The sequence below is a fragment of the Calliphora vicina genome, chromosome X (assembly GCF_958450345.1).
Source record: "Calliphora vicina chromosome X, idCalVici1.1, whole genome shotgun sequence".
Taxonomy (NCBI): Eukaryota; Metazoa; Arthropoda; class Insecta; order Diptera; family Calliphoridae; genus Calliphora; species Calliphora vicina.
The window spans coordinates 5,086,672-5,100,607 of record NC_088785.1 but is presented as its reverse complement, the minus strand read 5'-3'; the positions used below and the strand labels follow the sequence as shown (position 1 = coordinate 5,100,607).

Below are 13,936 nucleotides of genomic sequence, written 5' to 3'. Positions count from 1 at the left end.
TAATTGTGTCACCTTCTTTAAAAAAGGCATAGATAGTTCTTGAGAAAGAAATGTGGTGAAAGGAGAAGAAAGCTTTTTGTTTGGCAACTCTGTAATTGCGCATTATGTTTGATATTAGTACAGGTTACAGCGTCTCTGGTTGTGAGTATGCGCATTATTCAAAGTTTTATAGTCCTTTTTTATTTAATTTACTTCGGCGGCATTTCAATGCTATACCGCCGAAGGAGGGCGCTGTGATAAATACTTGTTATTAATAGACTATTAAGCTACAGCACCCTCCAGAGGTCCCGGACTTTCAAGCGGATCACAAACTGTATTCGCAATAAGATTAGCAACATTTGCTTTTAAAATACGGAAATTAATTTCATCATAGTTTAGTTGGCTGTATAGATAAATCGGCAAACGATTGCTTATAACCCATATATTTTGATGTGGTAACGGCTCGTGATCAACTTTTAAGTCGTTTGGAAATTGTATCAGGGTTTCTGTTACATTTTTGCCGCCATTGTTCGCCTTAGGACCGTTATCGAAAAATCTATGGATGTTGTTTTGACCATACGATTTAGATGTATCCCAGCATCCAATATCATCTCTGTGCACTTGTGTAAAAAACATAACTCCATTTTGTGCAATACCAGACGTTGAAGATTGGCCAAACTCTCCTCTTTCTCCAATCGGTACAAAATACTTGGCCACCTTTTGAGCATCAGCTATCCATATGTTTTCATCTTTCAATAAACTTGTAGACACCATAAATTCCTATAATGTGAAAAAATCTGATCAATATTATAAAAAAGTTTTAAAAGTATGTACATATATGCATCAGTGTAGGATATCATTAACAAACTCTAACCGCAATTGACATGCAAATAATGTAAAAAGAATTCCAGCAATAAGAAAGGGGGGTTTCAACAGGGACGCTACAAAAATAGACCGATAGGGACAGCAAACGACGCCATATTTTATACCGCTCTTTTGACATTTCTCATCAGTAAGGTTTGCCATTTCATGATGGAAAGATATAGATATCAAATTTACTACCGAAATTCGGAATCAGTGGCCTCAACGTTAAGATCGAAAAATCATCTTCAGCGATGAGGCTCATTTCTGGCTGAATGGCTTCGTCAATAAGCAAAATATGCGTTATTGGTCAAACAGCAATCCACACGTACTCCATGAGTCATCATTGGATCCTGAAAAAATTACGGTTTGGTGTGGTTTATGGGCCGTACTTCTTCCGTGATGATCAAGACCCGCACGTTCGAGAAATCGAGTTCCATACATACTGGAATCGAACGTACTTTCACAGGAATAAAGAATTTCATTGATATCCAAAACCGTTTTTGTTTTATTTAAAAAAAACTTTTGTAGCGCTCTTATTGAAAAACCCTTTAGGTGAATAACGTCTTGTAAAGTGAGTAAGCAGTAAACGGAGTCATTTGAAGTTTGGCGTATCTATGATTTGGACAGAATTGTTATTCAATTACATTTTATGAATAAAAGGAAAGACTGGCCTTTGACGATTTGCACTACAAAACTACGCTATTGAAAATTAAAATTTTAGTACTCTGAAGTTGAATATTGTTTGACACCGAACAGCAAATTTGTTTTCCATCATTGTTTGGAATATTAAAATTTAAACTGATTGCTTGGTATTAATACAAATTTATCCTATTGAGCCATTCATTATTAGGTGCTAAGCAAATGAATTATTAAGAATGGAAAATGATCTGTATCATCTTATCAGCGCTAACTAATCATATATGTATGCGCATCATATGCAGAATAGTGATGCAAATCTGAACGTGGTCATTACTATTTTGATGCATAAATTATTGCCATACCTTAAAGCTTGCCATTGGATGAAAGTACAATACACGTTCATTTGTCGATATCTTCGGCAAAGACATGCTCATACCAAACACACCATCCAACCATTGAAAGTTTAAGCCATATACATTGAAATCAGAAGCAACCGGATCGGGAGAAAAGTTATAGTTGGTTACTCGCCAACTTCGGTTTTTCCTCAAACTGTACACTAGAATGCCAAAGCGCCAAACGTCAGTAACGTAAACATGTGCATCATCGCAACGATCATCGGTAACATCCACCACAATATTTGAGTGTAAACTATCTTCTTTTATTTGACTAGCTGGAAAGTCATAATGGACTATTTTTTCATTTGTCCTCAAATCGAAGGCAACTATTTTCGGAGGACATACTTGATTAAGTGAGACAGTGGCATTAACAATACCCGAATCTATTAAAAAAATTCGTTTACAGCTATCAATAAAGGTTCGGTATACGGAGATTAATTTGGAGCAATCCGGATTATAAGGATCACTATGAGCTTCCCAATTTGGATATGGCTTAATAGCCGGACTACGTTCTGCAGGTGGATAATTTAAATAGCCGAAACTGGCTGGAACGCCATCTTTCCATCGAGGTGTTGTAATAAATATTCGATTTTCGTAGAAGTCAATGCCTAGTGGCAGGTTATTTTCCGGAATAAATTCCCTTGAAGAAAGAAAAATAAAATAATAAGATATATGAATTATGAATATCTAACGTTTAGTTCGAATTTTTAATATAAAGTAAATTATTATTATTACGGCTCATGTTCGTGATAAATTTCTTGTTCAATGTATTCATCGAATTAGCTAGACATATGTACACAAAAGAATGGCATTACTCTCTGAATGAATAACTAACAGATTCAAGCCCAAATGCCTGAAGCTAGATACATAGTGCATAAAATTTGCACTGTTGTGCGTATCCCATCAAGTAGAACCACTAAAAAGGAAAATTCTACTGTTTAAAGTCAATGGCAAGGCGAATTCATACAAGGTGGTTGTAGTTCTACAAAAGCAACAAGTGGTCTTTAAATTAAAACTTAATATAAATTAAATTAAACTTAATTAATTTAATTAAACTTAATATAGTGCAGATAACTGAATAGTGATGGCTTTACTTATTTATGTAAAAAATAAATATTTTGTTAATAAACTTAAAATATAAAGATATTAAAATATAAAAACTAGCTTTGACAATTGTTAGAAAAAAACTTTTTTTTTTTCAACAAAAAAACTTTTTTTAAGTACATACACAAATTACAAAACCTAATTCGTACATATACAGTGGCTCACAGCTTATTTCGTGTATATGACTTTTTATAAAATATTTCGTTATATTTTTATAATTATCTTACATACTAAAAAAATAACACCGATAAATATTCGAAAATATGGTATTATTTATTGTTTTTTACAAAAAAAAAAAAATAAAATTAAAAACAATTAATTTATTAAAAATATTTAACATAAAAACGAAATTTCAAGAAAAATAACCTCACAGCTTATTTCGTGCACATATTAAATTACTAAATTAATTTATTACAAACAATAAATTAAACCATTTTTATTCGTATTTTAAAGAAAACTAATATTTTGTGGGATATCCTTTTTGTTTTAAAACTGATTTAAGTCTAGATTGCATAGAGTTAACCAGTTTTTGTGTATATTCCGTCGTTATATTCTGCCATTCATGTTGGAGTGCATTTTTTAAGTCCTGCTTATTATTTATCTAATGTTTTCTAATATTTCTTTCAAGAAAACTCCACAAATTCTCAATAACATTGATTTGACATTGTGGGGACAGTTACAAATAAGCCATGTTCGTACAAGTTGCGACGTATGCTTTGAGTCATTGTCCTGTTAAATCCTAAAATCGTCTCTTATACCCCCTTTCTAAGCACTTTGCAATAAATTATTTGTCAATAAGTTAAAATATACATTTTTGTCCATAGTATCATCGATAAATATTAAATTCCCGACCCCAGTTGACGACATGCATCTCCACACCATGACATGGCCTCCATCGTGTTTACAGTGCCACGTTAATTTTAGAGTTTCAAATTGAAAGCAAGATTAAATTAGCTTTTATCTACAAATTACATCTTTTTGGATCTGATGGAAAGTCATATGTTCGGGGAAAACCAAATACGGAACTGCAACTCAAAAATCTACGTGGCACTGTAAACACGATGGAGGCCATATCATGGTGTGGAGATGCATGTCGTCAACTGATCAATTTTAACCCGAATTTCTTTTCCAACAAAAAAAATTAAAATACAAAAAAAAATTTAAATAATAATTCCAAACTTTGGAAAAAAAAAATTTTGTTTACCTAAAAATATTTTAAATTTGTATTTTGAAGTATAATTTGGTGAAGATACATATATAAGATTCGGCACTGTCGAATATAGCTCTCTTACTTGTTACTATTTAATTTTTTCTGTGTATAGATAGTTGTAGATCTTATTCACAATTTATAACTATTACTACGTTTATACGCACAACTTATTAGCAAATAAATATATTGAAAGTAAAAATAAAGTGAATTAATTTTTTATTTGCAAATAGCTAACTCACGAAAACAATTACGGATTAACAACAATATTTGCAAATAAGATTTTAAATATTGCCATATTTTTTTAATGTTTTTAGTTTTTCTTCCGTTTTTAAAATATTTTATTGAGTTTTTGCATTAATTGGATTGCAAGACAATCAAGAATTTTTAATTATTTCATTTTTGCATTTAAAAAATTAAGAATTTTCCGAAACCAAAGTAATATATAAACAGGGAATTAGAGATTGCAAATTATTTTTATTTGCGAATAGGCTACGTATAAACGTAGTATATATTAGTTACTGCTTTGACATGTAGAGAAAACAAAATGTCGATAATATTTTGATTGATATATACTGTAATTAATTAAACGGCTTATAAAGCTATTAAAAAACTATTTATGTTCTCCAAAAAGTACATACAAAATTTATAGTTATAGTTTGTATGTAAATCAATTAAAATAAGGACATGTAAAATTTAATTTTTCAATAGAATGCTGTTGACAAAAAAAAAAACACATGTCTAGTTTATTTTATTTTTGTATGAGAAGAGAATGAGAAAAATGTCTGCATTGTAAAAGGGGACTTAGTTGGCATCAAGGCGTATTTATACAAGGTGGAGTCAGTCAAACAGCTGATATCTTTTATAAAAAGTCATATGCACGAAATAAGCTGTGAGCCACTGTATATGTACGAATTGGGTTTCGTAATTTTTGTATGTACTTAAAAAAAGTTTTTTTGTTGAAAAAAAAAGTTTTTTTCTAACAATTGTCAAAGCTAGTTTTTATATTTAAATATCTATACATATATTCTAAGCTTATTAACAAAATATTTATTTTTTACATAAATAAGTAAAGCCCTCACTATTCAATTATCTGCACTATATTAAGTTTTAATACTTATTTGTTTAATTTTTCATTTTTGTTTTTTGACATTTGTTAAGACCAATTGTTGCTTTTGTAGAACTGCCACCACCTTGTATGAATTCGCCTTGGTTGGCATTTAGTTACAACTTTACCCATGATTAAGTGCTAACTAATTGTTGTCCAATAATCAATAAATAGGTACTTAAAAAAGTTAAGACTTGGTGATCGTTTATGAATATGCGCCATTGTTCGATTTGGCTGAAATGATCTGTGCTGCAATTATAGCCGCACTTAGTTAATTGAATTCGAATAAAAGTAAGGTAGGCTACCGATTCGAAACGTTTAAAATGTAACGGCAACTTTCATTTGCAGGTTTCGAAACAGTAGCCAACCTTGTACTTGTAATATTACATAAAATATTAAATAAATGAGGGGTTTGCAATGGAGGTGAATGAAATAAATAAATGTTTACGATATTCAAAATACAAGTTACCTATTTTCAATTGCTCGTCTTCGCTGTTCGTATGTTAAATATTCGAAATCTAAATATTTCCACTCGTTTACAATTTCAAACAATTTCGTTTTAGTTTGTTTGCCTGGACCTGAATATACAGGTTGTTGATCAGCATTTCCATAAACAGCATGCGGATACAATGAAAGAAACTCTTGTTGTTGAACACCATTATTATTATGGTGAACATAACTGGATTTGTAGGCCTGAATTTGAATGATGCAAAAACAACATACCAATGCTGAACTATATAAGATATTCATTTATGTACTTGAATTTCAAATGTGAAATTTAAATATTAATATTTATACACAGCCGCTGAGAACTGTATCGACTGTATAATAAACACACACTAATGTCTAACAGCATATTTGGTAATTGCTTTATAGACAAGACAAGACTTTTTACAATCAAGCCAACCAAGTATTGGGCAATCATCAATCGACTTTCCTTTCAACTAAATGTATCTGCATGTATAGTAGGGTGGTTCACCCGTGTATGAGGAAACATTACTAAACAGTCATAGGAAACAGTCACTAAGTTTGGCTGCAATTAGAGTTTTTCACAGGAATTCCAGGGACGCGAATTCCGCAAAATTTTTAATCCCGAAATCCCGGGAAATTGTGCGAGAATTCCCGGGAATTATTTTCCTTAGTTTTAGTCATGTTTTTTGAACTTGACTTTCTCTAAAAGAAGGGGTCCATAACAAATGCAGAAGATTCATACAACAAAAAAGATTTAACCCAAATAGACCAATAACAAGTTCGTTATTTAAAATACATATTCCAAAAACTCATGAATGTTCAGGGCTGTCACCGAATTCTATTCCTATCGAAAGTGGAATTATTTTTTTTTACAAAGAGTGAAACGAAAATATTTGGAATAAAACTACCTTCCGTGAAATTGAATTTTGTTTAATATTATTGGGTTTTATTCAAGTTTTAATTAACATCTTTACTTAATTTTTGATTTACTCACGAATTCAAAATAAAATATTAATTTTTTGCTAATTAACAGAATTAAATGGAATCTAACAAAGGTAATCTAATTTAAATTGAAGCCATTCCGATACAAATTTCAAATGGTGAAATGTTTGTTTGTATATAACCAAAATTATACCGGGAAATTTCAAAATGAATCCCGATTCCCGGGAAATGAAAAAGTGCGGGAAAAGAAAAACTCTATCTGCAATCGGAAATAATTTTCTGCCTCCGGTTTCATGTTGAATCTTTCAAAAATGTATGTAATTAAAAAGACAATGGCCCATAATCATAGTCAAACACTAAAGTCGGTTCTTTTTAAAAACAACTTTAAAATAAAAACCAGCTTTTTATTAATTTGCAACCATAGTCAAAATTAAAGTATGTTTTAAATTGAACCGACTTTAACTGGGTGCCACCGCAAATGTAGAAAATGTTTTCATACAATATACAATAAAAAACAGACAAATGGCAACGCTGAACAGCTGACATACAAAATTAAAAAAAAATCCAAAAAACGTAAACAATAAAAGTAACCGGGACATCTAAAGAAAGAAAGTTGTTTGTTGAGGAAAAATGGTAAAGATAAGATTAATATCATAATAACGATATTTTGGTACTAATTTTATTGATAACTGTTGAATAATTGCAAAATCTCTACCAATATCTTGTAACTTAAACATTTTTTACTTTGTGACGAACTTTTTTACTCGGTGAAGAACAGTAGATGCTGTTGTTAAACGAGTTAAAAACAACTTCAGCTAGTTTTATATTTAGAGTCGACTTCAGCGTCAGAAGTATACTTTAACTTGTCTATGATAGACCTAAAGTCCACTCTTAAGTAAAGTCGAGTTTAATTTTCTTAAAATGTACTTTATTTTTGACTATGATTATGGGCCACTATGTTTACAGAAGTGAAATAAAAGATAATCAAAACAAGTAAGAGAGCTAATTCGGCTGTGTCGAATCTTATGTACCCTTCACCAAATTATACTTAAAAATATTTTTTTTTTAAATATTTTTATTTAAACAAAATCAAAATTTTTTGTTTAATGTTTTAAAATTTTTTTTTCCAAATTGTTTTTTAATGTTTTTTAAAAAAAAAGTTTTTTCAAAATTTTTATTTTAAATTTCTTTAATTAATTTTTTTGGAAAAAGAATTTATGACAAAAAAAAAATGTTTGATGAAAAAAAAATTCGGGTTAAAAAATATTTTTTTCCGATTTTGACCCATTGTATGTCCAACTTACTATGGTCTTATATACGTCGTTGCAAAGGTCTTTGAAATATCTATCATTAGATATCCATATTGTCTATATTAATGACTTTATAATCCAGATATAGGTCAAAAATCAAGGTTGTAATAGTTTTTTCCTTATATCTCAGCCATTTGTGGACCGATTTTCTCGATTTTAAATAGCGACCGAGCCGGAATAATTTCGGAGATATTGATGTATGAATCGTGTATGTAAGTTATTTGGGGGCAGACGGACATGGCTATATCGATTCCGCTATCTATAACGATCCAGAATATATATACTTTATGGGGTCGCAAATGAAAAATGTGGAAATTACAAACGGAATGACAAACTTTTATATTTACCTTGCCACTCATGATGAAGGGTATAATAATGAAGTGTTGATCCTAACGACATAATTATTTTTGCTATCAAATTTTGGTTCTGAGATTTGATGAATCTTTCTCTTGTTGTTTTGCTACACAAAGTTGATGTGACTTTGCTCACAGCTTTGACTGCTCTCTTTATCGCTTGATTATAACAGGGGAGGTGAAATACTAGTTCAGTTCCCCCGTTTTTATCTTCTTCAATAAACAGACGATTTTTTTCATCTACAGATTAAGGTGATTAAGTAATATTTTCATCCCATTTCAAAAGGTCATTGTATGACGTAGCATTAAAATTTATCTTTGGTATCTGAAACAGCTGTAATTTATTTGACGTTGTGGATCTACTTTTCAAAATTTGATGGGCAGCTAATTCACGAATATGTTGTGTCTGTTAACATTACAATCAATAAGTGCTAAATAACTGTTTCTTTGAATTACCTTCAAAGTTGTTGGTAAATATCTGGTTGTCGAGGTCCGTCTTTATACGAAGTTGGGAAGAGTTTTTTTATAGAAAATCACGCTGTAGCGTAAACCTTTACAATATACTATATTGCAAGAATTATTAGATGTGTTCTCAACAGCTCTGGTAAGTTTGTGGGTATTGGTTGAAACTTCGAAGTTTTCAACTTCATCAGATGCACTGTTCAATATATATGGCTACTTTAGTAATTTGTGTAACCTTTCTGTGGTATGTTATCAGAATTCGTTCTCTTGCGCGTATTTTTTTTGTTTTTGATACAAGTATATTTAAAAAAATGTTTGCACTTACATGCTGAAATATCAAACAAAGTCTTGCTTTCACAAAGGATCTTTTTTAACTTTTCTTTAGGAATTTTCGGGTGAGACTATAAACGATTTTTACATTTCGTTCGTTTAACAGATACTGAAGATATTGGCGATTTCTTCCATATTTCCATTAATTTTCTAATAACGATGGCTTCTATTTCTTAATATGCTATGACTGGTCCACTCATAAAATTTCATCAGATCTGCATAGGTTTGCAATATATTATTTTTCAAATCACGCAAACACCAAATAAGGGCAACTTCCAAATCGTCACATCAAGTGCAAACGGGCGTAACTACATTTTTATTGTTTTTACAGGAGAAGCAAAACACGTTATAAAATCAATAATAATAGAGTATTCTTGGCAATTTTTTTTCGTTTGAATTTATTTAATAATTGTAATTTTTGATCGCAAAATTTGCGTGAACTTGTAGTTTGATAAAAAGAACATAATCAATCAAAAATTCGATTTTGAATTTTTGTGTAGTTACGTCCCGTTTGCATTTAAGGTGACGAAATATTCCTGGTACTCTACATTTCTCAGATTATGAAAACCAAATAAATAATAGCACTTTTCAACGCAACACTTGTCTCATCTAACTCCGTGTTGTAAGAAACAAAGAAATTGTTTAACATTTGCCATGAATTGTTTGGTATGCTGAATTTTATATCATTTATTATTTTAATGACTCTTTGGCTGTATTGCACTAAATCAGTGCTGTATATCACTATCTAACTCATTTATCAATCGATAGACTATTATGTAAAAAACTCGATTAATGGTAAAATTTTATATTCGTATCAGTAGTTAATTTTATTTCGCATAAAATAGTATTATAAATGTAATGTAAAAAATTTATTCTTTATAAAAATTCAATCGCGATCCGGAGGCAGTAAAACTTAAAACAATGCAATAAAAAAAATGTTGATCCACCCTAATGTATCGTATGTACGGTACGAGGTGATACATTTAATGCATTGTGAACAATAAATCATTAACATTGTAATTATTGTATAGGAGAAAAACCAATTTCGTATGTATACAGTACATACAGCATCAATCAGTCTTATTAACAAACCAGATTTTATATTTCTGATTTAGAAAAAAGCCAAATCCCTTATAAGCCAAAATTTTTTTTTGTTGGGAATTTTGGAACGGGCACCCTCTATTTTTTTATATATATAAAACTGTTGTTAATAAACTTAGAAAAGAACTGCCATTTTATTCAATTTCATATACATATTTCATTACATGTGACAGTGATGTAAACTTACTGACTACTTTGTATAAATAGGTTATTCAAGTACATACATATTCACAATATTCCACCTGAATAAATTATTTATACAATTTATTATATTATTCTTCACTATAAGAATAGCACTTTTGTTGTCGCAATATAATGTAATCGGTTCTTGTACATCTTGGATAAGCTCCCTCTGTAGTCGCTGTAACCATATACACTCTTTCATGGCTGATACCATTGCCATATATTCAGCTTCGGTTGAGGAGAGTGCCACAGTACGTTAGCGCCTTGTACACCACGAAATTGCACCACTTTGCAAAGTAAATATGTAGCCGGTAGTAGAACGCCTATCGTCGATATTGCCTGCCCAGTCTGCGTCACAAAAACCAACTAGACTGCTATCGATGGTGCCCTTCAGATATCTCATTACCCTCTTTACTGTAGTCCAATGAGTTTTACCCGGATTCGCATTAAATGTGTTTAACAAATTTACAGCATAGCTGATATCGGGAAGTGTGATTTGTGCAGCAAACAAAAGACATTCCACGGATTGCATATATAGCACCTTCGCCATTTCTTGATTTTTGACCAACATCCATAGGTGTCGATACCGCCTTACACTCACTCATTGAAAAACGATTTAATACTTCCTCGATATACTTGGATTGATCAATTTTGATTGTGCCACTTTGCATTTTATCGCCTTTTTTCCTTGCGGTAATTCAGTGAGACACCAAGTATTGTTTGCTGTGGGCGATTCCATTTCGGAAATCATTGCCGCCATCCATAAATCTGCTTGCTATGACAAAATAGCATCATCATAGGTTTCGGGGTCACCCTGTTGGCTACCACTCTCAGTTTTTGTAACACATAAATTGTACTTGCGCAAAGGTTTATTTGCAATACGTTCTGAACGACGAGGTGTATGGATAACGTTTTCGACGTCATTGTTGTGTTCATCGCTGCTGTTGTTTACGTCTTCAAAATCGTCACTTTCGAAACCAAAAAAATCTTCTTCTGCAGTTGACAATTCATCAGTAGTTTGCAATTCCATTGGACTTTCTTCCCCTGAATTGGAAACTTCATCCTCAACACCAATATCAACTACGGTAGAATTACAATTATTAGAAGTATTCTCATTGTTATTGTTTTCGATGAAAACCACATTACGGCAGATGATGATGTTACGGGTAATTGGGTCTTGTAACCTGTAGACCTTACTCCTTTTTTTATTTTTCATTTCCCCCGCTGTGACCCAAAATATCGGTTTTAGGTTCTCGCACAATCACAATATGAGATTTTGTAACCATCCTCGGGTGAAATTTATTGATAATCTCCTCCATTTGCAAAGATTCATCTTTTTTGCCATTCTTTCCTTTCGAACAATCCCAAACATAGTCAAGTTTCTTAAAAGGCTTAATAAAATGTTAGTATATTTAAACAAAAATATAAAATACGAAAGGAAAATTGTCGCGTTAAAAATGGGAAGCTCGGTTTTGATTTTAGACCCATGGTTTCTTCGGCAAACATTCTTAGAATTCATCGTAGATTACGATTTTGATAACCGCTTGTTGCATTTTTTTGGCTCCATACAAATTGACCCACTCTAACGTACATATTTCGATTCTCTTAAATTAAATTGCAAAAGTAATTATTTAATGGCAACATTTTTACAAAAACTGAAAAAATTTAATTTATTTCCCCTTGTAAATGCACCTTAAAACTAAATCGCAAGTCGGCACGGGTTGCAATCCTGATAGAAAGACAAAATTTCATATTTAACTATAGTTTTATATATGTATATAAAAATAATAGAGGGTATGCGTTCCAAAATTCCAAAAATAAAAATTTGGGACAACCTAATATACATATTATTATATATTACTAACTTTAATCCGGTGCGCTTTGCTATCCCTATCGTAGGAAAATAAAAAATGTGAAAGGATTAGATATTCCAAAACAACTATTTACTTACCATGATCTGATACCAAAATAAAACATGCAAAATTATTGAGAATCGCACTATTGCAGATCTCCATATACATATTCATTAATAACAATACGAAGTATGAAAACTCTATCTATAGTAGTTCCCAAAACATTTCACAATGAATATTATTTACGAATGGGAGGAAAAATCAATATTGTTCAGAGCTACGTTCAGTTTTTGCTGTTGTCAACTATGTACAATGGCAACAAAATAACTCACGAAAAGTTTTAAGAATCTCACTATTATAGTTCATCAGATATTCGATAATACATATTTACTTTGTATAAGACCGATTTCTACAAATATTCGATAATGCAATCCAGCACATTTTCAGCCAACTACGCACAGTGTACGCACGTATTTTTTCTGCAATAATTCGGTATCTCGGGAACTATTACGAAATTTCACATGGTTGGAGCTGAGGTGTTTTCGAGTTGATTTACAGTTGTTCAGCTTCCTAGGTAATGGGGGCTAATACGTGGCCCTTCAAATTTGGTCATCTCGTGTCTCAAATTATTTAAAAAAATCGACAAAAACCCATTTATGATCCGAATAAGCTAAAATGGAAATAGTCCTTGTGAAGATCTACTGAAAATATGCTTATACGTGTAGGTTATCTCCATTAGTTGAATAGATATTTAGGTTTATTGATTTATATTCTTTTTTTAATTTTGCTCGATCTTTTTTTAGTTTTTTAGATATGGACAGTATGGATGAGAGTAATTTTTTATAGGGACGACATAACTGTCCATATCTAAAAAACTAAAAAAAGATCGAGCAAAATTAAAAAAAATAAATCAATAAACCTAAATATCTCTTCAACTAATAAAGATTACTTACACATCTAAACGTATTTTTAGTAGATCTTCTCAAGTACTATTTATATTTTAATTCGGATCATAAATGGAATTTTGGCGATTTGTTTTAAAAATTCGAGACCAGAGGTGACCATTACCCCTAGGAAGCTGAACAACTACGAATCAACTCGAAAATACCTCAGCTCCAACCATGTGAAATTTCGTAATAATATCTCCAATATTCCCGAGATACCGAATCATTTTTTATTTAAAAAAAACTATTATTGCATGCTCAATAATATGTTTGTAACGTTTTCTTTAAGTTTTTTATAGCGGAACTACTTATGGGCAAAAATGGGCAGCTGAATTTTTAATAACTTCAAGCTTTAATTTGATATAAGTCTTGGACATAAGCGTAGCTAGACTATTATTCCTTGCCCACCCCAGAATTACGCCCGCTGTTGTGAGTTAGTGGAACTATTTTTAGGAATTCAAAAAACATCAATTGTATTAATTTTTAATGCAGAATCCATTGGTGAAATCATATTTGCAGTATATTCAACCGTTTTTGCTCTACAGAAAAATGTGCTCGAAATCCGCGTCTTTAAATGTGTTTAACCACCACAGGAGTGAAAATTTTCCAAAAAAAGGCCGCCATTATTTTTATTTATACAAAAACCTTCAGAAAAATTATGATACCCGCAAATCAAATTTTTTTAAATTAA

The 13,936-nt window shown here is 31.2% G+C and overlaps 1 protein-coding gene across 1 annotated transcript; it reads right to left on the bottom strand.

Moving 5' to 3' along the window:
- Positions 1-261: 261 nt before the first annotated feature.
- Positions 262-6,046, bottom strand: yellow-h (L-dopachrome tautomerase yellow-h). Its single transcript, XM_065514695.1, has 3 exons — positions 5,766-6,046; positions 1,845-2,517; positions 262-759 (listed from the first exon to the last, which is right to left on the bottom strand). Exons 1-3 carry the CDS (start codon positions 6,044-6,046, stop codon positions 262-264), a joined length of 1,452 nt encoding a protein of 483 aa, XP_065370767.1.
- Between the last annotated feature and the right edge of the window lie 7,890 nt (positions 6,047-13,936).

Bases quoted from the DNA above. Each gene is read 5' to 3' on its own strand.
- yellow-h (XM_065514695.1), bottom strand. From the start codon at position 6,046: ATGAATATCTTATATAGTTCAGCATTGGTATGTTGTTTTTGCATCATT. The intron at 2,518-5,765 runs GTAACTTGTATT...TCTTTCTTCAAG, and splicing joins AGACGAGCAATTGAAAATAG to GGAATTTATTCCGGAAAATA. The intron at 760-1,844 runs GTATGGCAATAA...TTCACATTATAG, and splicing joins ATCCAATGGCAAGCTTTAAG to GAATTTATGGTGTCTACAAG.